The sequence below is a fragment of the Brassica oleracea genome, chromosome C2, assembly GCF_000695525.1.
Source record: "Brassica oleracea var. oleracea cultivar TO1000 chromosome C2, BOL, whole genome shotgun sequence".
Taxonomy (NCBI): Eukaryota; Viridiplantae; Streptophyta; class Magnoliopsida; order Brassicales; family Brassicaceae; genus Brassica; species Brassica oleracea.
In genome coordinates, this window is record NC_027749.1 from 45,929,612 (window position 1) to 45,942,777 (window position 13,166).

At 35.0% G+C, this 13,166-nt stretch overlaps 5 protein-coding genes across 6 annotated transcripts in view; 3 read left to right on the forward strand and 2 right to left on the reverse strand.

Moving 5' to 3' along the window:
* Positions 1-3,044: 3,044 nt before the first annotated feature.
* On the forward strand, positions 3,045-5,342 carry LOC106327322 (probable inactive receptor kinase At1g27190). Its single transcript, XM_013765450.1, has one exon. The coding sequence runs from the start codon at positions 3,250-3,252 to the stop codon at positions 5,062-5,064; it is 1,815 nt and encodes a 604-aa protein (XP_013620904.1). The 5' UTR covers positions 3,045-3,249; the 3' UTR covers positions 5,065-5,342.
* A 787-nt stretch (positions 5,343-6,129) lies between these two features.
* On the reverse strand, positions 6,130-7,433 carry LOC106325853 (CLAVATA3/ESR (CLE)-related protein 25-like). 2 transcript variants are annotated; one of them, XM_013763902.1, is made up of 4 exons: positions 7,367-7,433; positions 7,017-7,247; positions 6,537-6,593; positions 6,130-6,440 (listed from the first exon to the last, which is right to left on the reverse strand). In XM_013763902.1, the coding sequence occupies exons 1-3, from the start codon at positions 7,429-7,431 to the stop codon at positions 6,560-6,562; spliced, it is 330 nt and encodes a 109-aa protein (XP_013619356.1). In that variant the 5' UTR covers positions 7,432-7,433; the 3' UTR covers positions 6,130-6,440; positions 6,537-6,559. The 2 variants fall into 2 exon arrangements, with proteins under 2 accessions (XP_013619356.1, XP_013619355.1); XM_013763901.1 differs by having other exon boundaries at positions 6,532-6,593.
* A 2,423-nt stretch (positions 7,434-9,856) lies between these two features.
* Positions 9,857-10,430, forward strand: LOC106325586 (60S acidic ribosomal protein P2-3-like). Its single transcript, XM_013763630.1, has one exon. The coding sequence runs from the start codon at positions 9,920-9,922 to the stop codon at positions 10,259-10,261; it is 342 nt and encodes a 113-aa protein (XP_013619084.1). The 5' UTR covers positions 9,857-9,919; the 3' UTR covers positions 10,262-10,430.
* Positions 10,431-12,014: 1,584 nt separating this feature from the next.
* Positions 12,015-12,494, forward strand: LOC106324390 (uncharacterized acetyltransferase At3g50280-like). The gene has a single exon (XM_013762367.1). The coding sequence runs from the start codon at positions 12,015-12,017 to the stop codon at positions 12,492-12,494; it is 480 nt and encodes a 159-aa protein (XP_013617821.1).
* A 434-nt stretch (positions 12,495-12,928) lies between these two features.
* The window catches only part of LOC106324391 (glutathione S-transferase T3-like), a 2,080-nt gene continuing 1,842 nt past the window's right edge, over positions 12,929-13,166 (reverse strand). Inside the window, exon 2 of the mRNA XM_013762368.1 lies at positions 12,929-13,140. Coding sequence (XP_013617822.1) covers positions 12,929-13,140 — 212 coding nt within the window. The remainder of the gene's footprint in view (positions 13,141-13,166) is intronic.

Here is a 13,166-nt window from a genome sequence, read left to right on the forward strand (position 1 = left end):
ACTTGATTTTGAAGTCATAAACCCTTTTAATATTTAATTAAGATGGTGTTATGTATAATAATGATTAATTACTACACTAGGATAACACATGCACTTTGTGCAGGGAGTTTATTTGTATATATTATCAAAAAGTTTTTTTTATATATATTTGATCATTTCATTTATACATATACAATGTTTTTCGTTGTTATTATATAATTTTTTTCTGATGGACCGGATCAATTTTTATTAAAAATTGTGGAACCAAACTATAATTAATATATCATGAGTTGATCGGATTAGACATTAAACAAATTATGACACAAAAATCTTAATTTTTTTCCACGGCTGAATTATTTTGACATTTTATCTTCCATATAGTTTTGAAAGGTTTCAGATCAACCATCAAATTGATACATGTCATTTTAATGATTTTAGTCGTATGCTTAAGGAAAACTTACATTTTTGTAATTTAAAGTCGTTTTAAAAAAGTTCAAAATATAACATATAAGAAAAAAATATAACATATAAGAAAAATATAACATATAAGGTTCCCTCACTTTTGTAATTTAAAGTCGTTTTAAAAATATTAAAATATAACATATAAGGTTTTCTCATTTTTGTAATTTAAAATCATTTGAACAAATTCAAAATATAACATATAAGAAAAAATATAATTTTTTTTATTATATGGTTAATGTGATTGTTTAATTTTTTAATAATATAAAATTAAAAAAATGAAGTGAAGAAGGATGCAAAAACTGTTATCAAATCTTTATTATTCTTGGTTCATATCGGTTCTAGGCAAATTTCAAAATTAAAATATTAAGGTCTCAATACTCTTTCAATGCATATTTAAAAAATTAACATATTTATGTATTTTAAATGGTACATAGTTTAATTTAAACAATATTAATATATATATATATATATATATATATATATAAATAAAAATTCATATTAATACAATTGTATGATTATTTATATCTTTCATAACAAAAAAAATTAAACCATTGATCACAAAATTTTCAAAGGGATTTTTAACATTTTTTGTAATTTAAAGAGCCGTTTTAAAAAATTCAAAATATAACATATAAGAAAAAATCTAATTTTTTAATAATATAAAATTAAACAAAAATAAGGAATGATGCAAAAATTGTTATCAAATCTTTATTATCCATAATCATTAATTGATATATATATCTTAATCATAGTAAGTAACTCCGTTTCTCTTATTTAATGAAAGATACATAGTTATTATATTTTGGGTTAATAAAATACACGCTTTTTATATTTTGGGTTAATATAATGTTCCTTAGTAATTGAATTTGGACCAACATTTTTTCAATTGATTTTTAAGCTGCCAAATAAGCTAAATTGTCATCCTAATTAAGTGACACTAGATTTTAATCCGCGCTTTTAAAGCGCGGAATAAATTTTCGAATACAAAACTTATGTTTCATAAAATGCAATATAGTTAACATTTGAATTTAAATATTTGAGCTTTAACACCTATAGTTGATTTTTTTTATCTTTTGACGTCTCATATTAAGTTTTTTATCATACGATAATTTTTTTCTTTTTTAAAAAAATTCTCCTATTTAAATTTTTTGTCCATTATTTATATTTAATTAGTGCATATAATTTATTTTACTTATAAATATGAAAGGATATGGAATTTTGAGATTTGAAGAGAATATTCAGATGAGAAAAAAATTATGAGAAATGTTATAACTTATTACTCATGTAGAAGTTTAGTTTTTTTAATCTTGAGTTTGTGAATAAGGTAACCTATCATTATTATTTTTTGAATTTCACATACACATTGTCTACACATGTAAGAAGTAATTTTAACACAAAATAAAAAATTCATATACAGTTATATTACGCTCTCACATATATTATACAACATACACGTAATTTAAAAATAAGTTTTAGTAAATTTTGTTTTTTAAGGTTTAGTTTTAAAAAACAATTACGTTGAATATGTATCGGGAAAACGACTTATTCATGCCCGCACTATGAAGTCAGGGAAAATACATACTCAAACAATATTAACGTGCCAAAACATTCCTAAACTAAATAGGAATTTGAATTGCATACCTAAACTCATAATAAATAGCTAAACATGCCTATAGCCGGTTATATGATGATTTGGACTATTTTTTAAAATTTTTTTATAGTTTAGTCCCTATAATTCTATTTTTTGTTAATATGCTATTCTTTTCTGGCATATTAACAAAAAATAGAATTATAGGGACTAAACTATAAAAAAATTTTAAAAAATAGTCCAAATCATCATGTAACCGGCTATAGACATGTTTTAGCTATTTATTATGAGTTTATGTATGCAATTCAAATTCTTATTTAGTTTAGGAATGTTTTGGCACGTTAATATTGTTTGGATATGTATTTTCTCTGGTTTCATAGTGCGGGCATGAATAAGCCGTTTTCCCAATATGTATCATATATAGTTAATCTATAATTTTTTATAGTTTATGGAATATCATATGTTCATTTATCCATGATGTCTTACAAAAAAAAGATGGACACATAAATTATGTTCATAAATGTATAGAAAAGAAATAAACGATCAAAGCAACTGATGTTCTAGATTTGCAAACTCCAACTGTAACCAATGAAATAAATAGATGCAATTAGGTGATTAACCAAAGAATTAAAATTTACCTATTAATTAGGAACAAAATCTGCGAAGTTATTTTAGTGGATCCGATTTTAATTAGGTGACAGGAAACAAAACATTGATTAAATATTTTTAAACATTAATATAGGAATGGCATGGCTTGTAATTATCAAAGTAAATTAAGGGTTAATTTAAGATCTCTTTTTAATTAGTACAAACTTAAACTTAAGATTACAATTTTTTAAATGGTACTTAATTAATACAGAGAAGATGCCAAGTCAAACTTGAGAAAAAATAAACAACCATATCATTTTATCAACCTTGCAAACTATTCGAATATTCATCTACTTATTACAAAACCAAAGAAAACTTTCATTTTAAATGCTGATACTTTTCAAACAAATAAAAAGAGAAAAATTAGTTGTTTTTTTTTTCCGGTCTTAAGATGAACAAGAAAATAAATACAAAAAGACAACAAAGTCGACGACTACTCTTCTGCATCTAATCTCTAACCCTTTTGAGACGACCGTTCAACGCGTCTTGTCTCTCTGCAACTCCATTGGCAGATACCAGAAAACATTAATTCCAATCCAAACCCCAAAAGATCTCTCAACACTTCTTCATCCATGGAGAAGATCATCCCAAACCCCATAAAGCTTCTTCCTTTATCGATCTTCATCATCCTCCTCCTCCTCCTCTGTTTTTCTCCCCCCGCCCTGTCTGCCGACGAAGACGACATAAGATGCTTAAAAGGAATCCAAACCTCCCTCACCGACCCTCAGGGAATCCTCAAATCATGGAACTTCGCCAACACAACCCTCGGCTTCCTCTGCAACTTCGTCGGCGTCTCCTGCTGGAACAACCAGGAGAACAGAGTCATCAACCTCGAGCTTCGAGACATGGGCTTATCCGGTCGGATCCCAGAGTCCTTACAGTACTGCGGGAGCTTGCAGAAGCTCGATCTGTCCACCAATCGCTTATCCGGTAACATCCCTCGAGAGCTCTGTACTTGGCTACCGTTCTTGGTCTCTCTCGATCTCTCCAACAACCAATTGAACGGCGAGATTCCTCCTAGTTTAGCTGAGTGTAGATTCGTAAACTCTTTGGTCCTCTCTGAGAATCGGTTAACCGGTCAAATCCCGGTTCAGTTATCCTCTCTAGGGAGGTTAGCGACGTTCTCCGTCTCCAACAACGACTTAACCGGTCGCATCCCTTCTTTCTTCGCCTCCTCGGCTAAGTACTCATCTGATGACTTTGCTGGGAATAAAGGTCTCTGCGGCCGTCCTTTGTCTTCAACCTGCGGAGGGTTAAGCAAGAAGAATCTTGCTATAATCGTTGCAGCTGGTGTGATCGGTGCCGCTGCTTCGATGCTGTTAGCGTTTGGCGTTTGGTGGTATTACTACGGTACGAGGAAGAGAAGGACTTTGAACGAGGAAGGAGTTAGTACCTTAGCGCAGAGGCTTATCAGCCATAAGCTTGTGCAGGTCTCTCTGTTCCAGAAGCCTCTGGTTAAGGTTAAGCTTGGTGACCTCATGGCCGCGACTAAAGGTTTCAGCTCTGAGAATGTTATTGTTACCACTAGGACCGGGACCACGTACAAGGCGGTTCTCCCCGATGGGTCGGCGCTCGCGGTGAAGCATTTGAGCGAGTGTAAGCTCGGGGAGAAGGAGTTTAGGTACGAGATGAATCGGCTGTGGGAGCTGCGGCACCCTAACTTGGCTCCTCTTCTTGGCTTCTGCGTCGTGGAGGAGGAGAGGCTTCTTGTTTATAAGTACATGTCGAACGGCACGCTGATGAGTTTGCTGGAGGGAGATGAGGAATTGGATTGGTTAACTCGGTTTAGGATCGGTTTGGGTGCGGCCAGGGGTTTAGCTTGGCTTCACCATGGGTGTAGGCCTTCGATACTCCACCAGAATATTTGTTCGAGTGTGATTCTCGTTGATGAAGATTTCGACGCGAGGATTGTAGATTCAGGGCTTGCTAGGCTTATGGTTCCTTCGGATAATAACGAGAGCAGTTTCATGACTGGTGACTTGGGTGAGTTTGGTTATGTAGCTCCAGAGTATTCCACTACAATGTTAGCTTCGTTAAAAGGCGATGTTTATGGACTTGGGGTTGTTCTTTTGGAGTTGGCAACAGGGGTGAAAGCTCTTGGTAAAGAAGGTTTTAAAGGGAGTTTGGTTGATTGGGTGAAGCATCTTGAGAGCTCGGGGAGACTCGCTGATGCAATTGATGAAGAGATTAGAGGGAAAGGGTGTGATGAAGAGATTATTAAGTTTGTTGAGGTTGCTTGTAACTGTGTGGCTTCAAGGCCTAAAGAGAGATGGTCTATGTTTAAGGCGTATCAGTCGCTTAGAGCTATGGCTGAGAAACAAGGCTACTCGTTTACAGAGCAAGATGAAGATTTCCCTTTGATTTTCAACACACAAGAGAATGAATGAGACAGTGTGAAGTTTAAACCCTTATGCGAAAACCTTATCTTGAGGTAATTATTTGTGTATAGCATCTTGTACCACCGTCCTACTACCAAGTTAGAAGATGCATCATTCCATAAAGCTTCTAAAAATGTATTTGTAGACTTGTGTTATTGTAAAAGAGAACAAAGTGTATATGCTAAGTGTCTTCCCTTGTGTCTCCAAAAAGTAAAAAGACAGTCCCTCTGTTCCAAATTCATGATGTTACATGACGTTTTAATAGTTTTATATTAGTTTTAGTTTTATTGAAAAATGTGAGACAAATGATATTTTATAAATTTTTTTGATAATTAATTAAATTAATTTTTGTTTATATTTTTAAATACTACTTGTTAGAAAACAGTGCATATCTTGATTTTTCTGCTTTCTGTCACAACATCAAACTATTTAGGAATAGAAAGGGAGTATTGTGTTTGTTTTGGTGTTTATGACTAACTGATCAATAACAAGGTTCTGAAGAGAACTGTTATAGTAAGAGCAAGCGTCTTTCTTGTGTTTTGGAAGAGTGACAAAACAAACTTTTACTTGTGTTTTCTTTTAAGAACCTAAAGGAACGTGCAGAACCAGAATATATGTCCCATGCAGAACAGGATAAAGAGGGCTTTCTCTGCAGAATCTTTACTTTAGGGTCTGCTTCTCAATACAGTCAAAATCAAACCCTGGAAAAAAGAAGTTAAAGAATGCAAGAAAGAGAGAGAAAGGGAGGTTTTGCATCAACACATCACTCCTTTTGTATTTCACTTTGTCAGATTCTCAAAGTTCAGAAGAACCCAAAAATGAAAGTAGAAGTGAATCTAAAGTTGTACAAGGACAAGCTTCTAATAAGAGGCAAAATCATTGAGACTCTCTTAGTTGTTGTAGTCGTGGAGATATATTACAAGGCATAGATTATTAATAAATCAGTAATTTAAGGAGAAAAATGAGTTTTTGAAAACAGACAACTTTAGTTTTAATGGTTTGCTTTAGCAGAGGAAACACAAAAGCAGACTTTAAACTTAAATAAATAAAAGACAAAAAAGGAAGAAAGAACTATGAAGAAAACATAAGCCTATAATCAATACAAATGTTATTACAAAAACCCTACAAAGTCCTTAAAAGTCTTAATATCTGCATCAATGTTCTCTCTACACCTTTACTTTTAAAAGTTTGTAATCTCCAGACACAATGTTCCCAAAAAGAAAAAGAGAGCAAGACTTCACCTTTGGAAAACAGAGCAAGGCTTTCACAAGCTATGTGTTCTTAGCATATAATCTGAATCTGAAGTTATGGACTGCCCCAGAAGAAAAAAGTAGCTTCTTGACGTGAAAACGCAATTGAGAAGGTCGAGTTATCCACTATCTTGTCTGAAAAAGGTAGAGAAACTGAAGATGAACTAAGCCCACAAGAGACATACATTATAATGACATGATTATCTATAAAAAAAAGTTTGCATACCTTACAAGTCGTATATATTGGAGCTAGATCATACTCGTGGTGGCCGTCTTGAAGTTTCTTTCCTGAAGAGATAGTTTTGAAACAAAAGCTCAGTAAAGTTGAGTTCTTCTGCTATAGAACTTTAACTAAAGTGGTCAAGTACGTCACAAGTGTCTTTAATTAGTTCTTTTTAAAACATAGAAATTAGAGAAACAGTGATAACATTATCTGCTTTCTAAGGACAAATAAAAGAAGGAAGGAACAAGAATTCCACAGGCTAACAATCTTTCTAGAAACCAGTAATTATCGGTATATGTGTAAAGCTACATCTAATAAAATCTTGAATTCAGCAAAAAAAAAAAAACTAATACTAGAAGATCAGTTTTCTTGTATAAACATATACTTAAACCAACTTCAAGACCACATCCTCAAAATGCCTGATCTCTGATACCAAACTCAAATAAGAAAATATAAAAGATAGAACTAGGAGAGAAAATATGATGAACCTGTTGTGGATAGGATCAGCTCCATTTGGAACTTTCCGCTTGCTAACATGAAACAGATTCACATCTTTACCACTAAACCGCAAACTCTTGACCTTTTCTGTTGATGGAACACTTGGTCCAGCGTTTGCTAAGATACCAACAAGAAGAAACACAATAATAATAAGAGACACAACAGCTCTAACCAAAGCACTAATGCCACTTCCACCCATACTGCAACGTATGTCCCTACAGCTGAGCAACCAAACACAAGAATAAACTGAGCAGAACATTCATGATGTTGGTGAAGTGACTGTCACATAAATAGAGAGAGAGATATGGACAGAACAAGCATTTAAGTTGTTTTTATATACCTTGGAAAGACAGATCCGTGATTGGGTCTATTTAAAAATGAAGGACGCAAAGCAGCATCATACATAGGTAGATGTCCACGTAGAGAGAAAAAAAGGAAACAAGAAGAAGAGAAAGTTATGGAAAAACATATCTTTATGTAACATATGGGCCCGTTAAGTACCTTTTTTATTTGCTTTGAGATGTTATTTTTCATGCAGCAAGCCATTGGGGACCTCACAGGCTCCCCTAACTACATATATTTTAAGCCATTATAAAGCATATGACAGTGTAACCTTTTGTGACTTGAGTATTGGCAAGCCGATTACTTTCTTTACCACTATCTTATCTCACTTGGATGTTTCCTTTAAACAATAATAATCAATTCAGAATGTAACAATGCATAAATAAGAAACAAACCTGTGAAAAAAGATATAAAGCCACAACTTTCTTCCTTGTTAAGTATTCCCTCCTTACCAAGAACCAATTAGCAGAAAAGAGTATTCACTAAACAATACCTTAAAGCAGATATGAAATTTTAAACTGATTCAGAAACATATCCAGATTGTGAAGAAAAGAATCCATATCTGATTGACAGCTAGGAAAGATGGAGTCAGTTTGTTTCTATGTCACAAGCAAACTTTCTTTTGGCCTTGGTGGGAAAGAGAAGCTTGCCTTGTACATAGTAAAGCCAAAGTTTAAATAGATATAACCCCACAATTTTATTACTATATGTATGTATCCCCTGTATTGTATAGGGACCTTACACATGATCATGATGGTGTCCTTCTGGTATTGATTCTTACAGTGATTGTGTGAGTAAAGGCATCTCAATATTTCCCTCTAGCGTTTTCTAATTGCGTGCTCTATGTAAGAGTAGGTTACCAAAGTAGAATAAATTAGAAAGAAGGGAAGAAAGATTGACACATTATGTCACTTTCATAAAGGTTTTGTCTAAGTTATAAGAAACGTTTAGGATAGTTATTGATGTACATCATACATACATATATCAGTTGTGTGTAGCAAGTTGTCTCTCAGACTTAAGGCCATCAAACAAAGCCATATGTAATGGGAAAAAGGAAAAAAACTCTAACTGACATTATATCTCAAAGTGTGTACAACTGTAGTTCTGCTTCACAAACACACAGGGAGGCATACACCATTATATTAGTGCAACTTGTTTCCATGCTAGGACCTGGCAACAAACAAAATGGAAACTGATGTACAAAAGGAACTGCAAACATATAACATGAGATAGTAAGAATATGTGACAACAAGAAACAGAAATGAAAACTAAATGATCTTGGCTGTTGCAGTTTTCCTTCTGCGCAAAATTGAGGTTGCTAGTAGCTTAGGATCCCACTACTTGTGTCTGAGAACTCATGGGTGAAACAGGATCCGAGAGAAGATAATCGCTCCAGCAGAATGTAGTATCCGGTGCTTGAGCCCCTTGGTTGATACTAAGAGAAGACGATGAGGAAGAACATGAAGATGTGGTTCCACTGACCAGATGATATGGCTAGAGAAATGAAATGAAGTAGTTTGATAGATTCTTGTCATGTTTTAAAGAAGTTAGTTAGCAATTAGGTATTTTCTTTACCTGCTGCCAATGATTCTGTGACACTGAATGATAAGCTCTTCTTCATGGGGAGAGAAGCTATCATGTTTAAGGTCAGGTCTTAAGTAATTCGTCCATCTCAGTCTACCGCTCTTTCCACATCGATTCAAAACCTGCTTTCTTGGGGATCAAACTCCAGTTTCCTACACCATGGATTGCAACATAAGTGAGGATCTTTGCGTCTTCTTCTGCAGTCCAGTGACCTTTCTTGACATTGGACTTGTCACAGCATGGAGGTCTTCCCATCTTTTTGAGTATTCAGACACAAGAGAGAAGAAGAAGCTGAGAAATGTCTGAAAGTATCTGCTTTATAGAAGTAGAATGATGCAATGTGAAAGATCTGAGAGAGAAACAGAAGGTGAGGATCTCATGCTTTGAAGGCTCCTAATTAACGGTAATTGCATGATTGTTACACTTCATTAGATATATAGAGCTTCCAAGTGCATGACGTAGATTAGACAACTATCATGGCGTGTATATACACTACAGAATGTATATTAATAGTTTAATACACATCATCATGTGTTGCTTGCTTGAGGTTGATGATAAAAACAAACTGACTTTTACTAAAGTTTTGGTCATAACTGAACATGATTTTTTTTTTTTCTAAAGAGTTTGATTTTACTTATTAGTCTTAACAGAGGACTAGTCTGTCTAATTGATAAAGTAAGCACAAAACAAAACACACAAACTGATCCAGATTATTAAACCACAATGGTTTACATAAAAAAAAAAACAAAAAAAACGTATTATCCTCATTAATGGGCAAACATATGGGCCCAGTAAAGGCCCACATTCGGCTCGCTTTCGTGTAGCGTACGTACGGAGGAAAACCCTAGAATCTCCTCCTCATTATGGGGGAGAGCACTATCAAAACCCCTTTAAATACACAATTCTAAAGGGCCCCTCACAAACCCTAGCAGTCAAAAATTCTCTAAAGAGTAAAAAAAAAAAAGAGATGAAGGTGATCGCTGCTTTTCTCCTCGCGAAGCTCGCCGGAAACGAGAAGCCGACCAAAGATGATCTGAAGAGCATCTTCGATTCCGTTGGCGCTGAGTTCGACGAGGCGGAGACAGATCTGCTCTTTTCTCTCGTGAAGGATCACGACGTGGCCGAGCTGATCGCGGCTGGGAGGGAGAAGATGGGGGCGCTCTCGTCCGGTGGTGCAGGTGTCGCTATGGTGTCGGGAGCAGGAGGCGACGCTCCTTCCGCGGCTGAGCCAGCGGCGGAGACGAAGAAGGTTGAGGAGGAGAAGGAAGAGTCGGACGATGGTGAAGGCATGATGAGTCTTTTCGATTGATTTTAGTTTATGACAGAAGGCTTGGAGGATCTGATCTTATCTGAAATATTTATCGCTTTTTCTTTTTTTTAAAAAAATGGATGGATCGTTGTTGATAATACCTTTTTAAGGATTATTAAAGACTTGTTATCTATCGTTAAATGATCTATCTTATGTTACTCAGTTATGATTTTGTTGCCTGAAAGTTGAACACCACAGTTTCACCATGCGTTTCTTTGATAAATGGTTTTAGTAGTTTGGGGATAATTGTTTGTGGCTAAGGTTAGTGTAGGCGCTGTGTAGCAGAGACGAATATAAACTTACCAAGAGCTGATTGTTTAGGATACATCAATTTTAGATTTTGAAAGGTACACTGAAAATACACATTTTGTAAATATGGATGTGACTCTTCTAATCGGTTTCTTCCTCATTGTTAACTTTTTTTATTGATACACTCAGAAACTAACTGTGAAACTGAAGCTGACACTTTATTGAGAGACTCTTTGGAGCTGCTCTTGTTTCTGCCGATTGCGAGTCTCTCTTGTTAGACTGTATATCATGGGCTCTTGGATTTGGGCTTTTGACTTTGTTCCTAATGAGCCTCTCGAAACCCAATTGCGTGATAGTGCGTGCGTGTGAGATGAGAAAAATTTTACTGACATGATCGTGGCATTTGAAAATCCGCCATCGTGTAAATTATGTCATCCTATCTTAAAATAACTTTTCAAAAGGTACTTTTACGTAAGAAATTAGTATAAAATTCATAGACTAATGATAAAGAAACGAAGACCTCATATGTCAATGCGGCTTAGCTGTTAACTATTATTTCATAAACAGACAAAGAAAAAATCTAAACTTGTAGTCGGTGTTGTATTAAAGTTACTACAGTTAACTAGAATTATAGAATGTTTTCTCAAAAAAAAAATTATAAAAATAACGATTTCCTTAAGAAAAAAAATGATCTTTAGCTCATACTTTACCCAATTTTAAAATCTTAAAAATATTTAAGTGGTTCAGTAGACCATTTTTTACCACCTTTCACCTAATCCTAAAGTTAAAGATCATAAACTAAAAAGACTAGTGACGTTATTCACTGTAATATACCCTATGATTGAACTAAATATAATCGTAACATTCAATAATATTCTGCATATATATGATCAGTTTCCTATAAAGTTAGTTTCATGGCAAAGCCCTTTCTCAAAAAAAAAAAAAGAAGTTTGTTTCATGGCAGCTTCCTTGGACCTCTAGAGTACTATATAATAGACGGTAATGAAGCAACAAAGCCAAAGCCAAGTCTCAAGAGAAGAAAAAAAAAACACAAAGACTCTTTCGTGCGACACAGGCAAGAGTCTTGAGACACAAGAAACCAGAAAAAAGATGCTTGAAATCGTAGCAATATGGGGCAAGATGGCGACGAGTATTATGCTCATTTGGGCGATGTACTCGCAATACACACCCCCCCACCCTCCACCCTCGGATGGCTCTCATTCTACGTCCACATCAAGTTCAGATAAGTTAACAAATCGACTCGAATAATAAATAATTTGACGAGTAACAGATAATGGACTCTGCTAATCAGGCCCATACCGTTAGACCACGTGGTAGTTTTGTACTGTTAGGTGAGATCGAATCATCTATATATATTATATATACATACAGTCGGCTTATGAAGCGTTAGGTGAGATTGAATCATTTAAATGTACGCACATCCCTTCCTCTGACACTACACTGACTCACCCATTGGTGTATAATCAATTTTTTTTTTTTTAAAATGGCAGATGATGTTGTAGTGGTCTCTGAGACCATAGTTCGACCAGAGAGCAACGAGGATGGATCGGATCGGGTTAAGATCCATCTCACTCCATGGGATCTCATCTTCCTTCGAACTGAATACGCACAAAGAGCTCTTATCTTCCCGAAACCCGACCCGAAAGTGAACGTGATCTCTCAGCTGAAGTCCTCTCTTTCCGCAGCTTTGAAGATCGTCTATCCATTCGCTGGACGTCTAGTGAAGATCCGCAACGAAGACGACGAAACGGCGTCGTTTTACATAGACTGCGATGGTTCGGGTGTCAAATTCGTGCATGCAGATGCTAAAACTGTGTCGGTGAGCGATGTTTTGGAACGTTCGGGGGATAACTGGAACGCGTTTTTTCCAGCAAACGGAGTTGAAAGCTTAGAAGGTGTCACGGAGTCTTTGCTTGCTCTCCAAGTAACGGAGTTAAAAGACGGAATCCTCATCGGGAACTGAACCAGGAAGCATGGAGATTCAAACGTCTTTATGGTCTCACGTTTTGGATAAATTATTGGCTGATGCTGAATTTTTACAGCATGTCTTATGTGTTCATCCAAGTCGATTGTAATTCCTTCTTTTAGAGCATGTACATCAATGAACCCCCCTTGGGGTTCATTGGATTTTTTTATGTATTTAATGGTGTGGTCATGAACAGTGTTGAACCCGAATCAAATGTGCTTCTCCATCAATGAACCTCAAGTTCGGGTTCATACGAATAAAATAATATATTTTTGGAAAAAAAAATAAATTTTGAAAAAATTAAAAATTTGATTTTTTTTTTAAGAAATTGTAATTCAGTACATTGAGAATTCATAAACTTACTAAATATTTTTAATTATTTCTTAAAAGGTTTTATTTAATACATTGGAAATTCAAGAACATACAAAAGATTAATCACTACGATCACCAAATTTTGCCCATACATTTTCAACTAAATCAGCTTTCAGACGCTCATGAATTTGTGGATCCCGAACCAGATTGCGAATGTTAAGCATATCAACATTCACACTTTCTCTCCTTCTCACCTTCGAACTTCGGTTAGATTCTCCTGACTCGAACTCAGATGTATTAGCTAGAATGTATCCTTGTCTTTCGTCCTCTACTATCATATTGTGCAATATGACACAG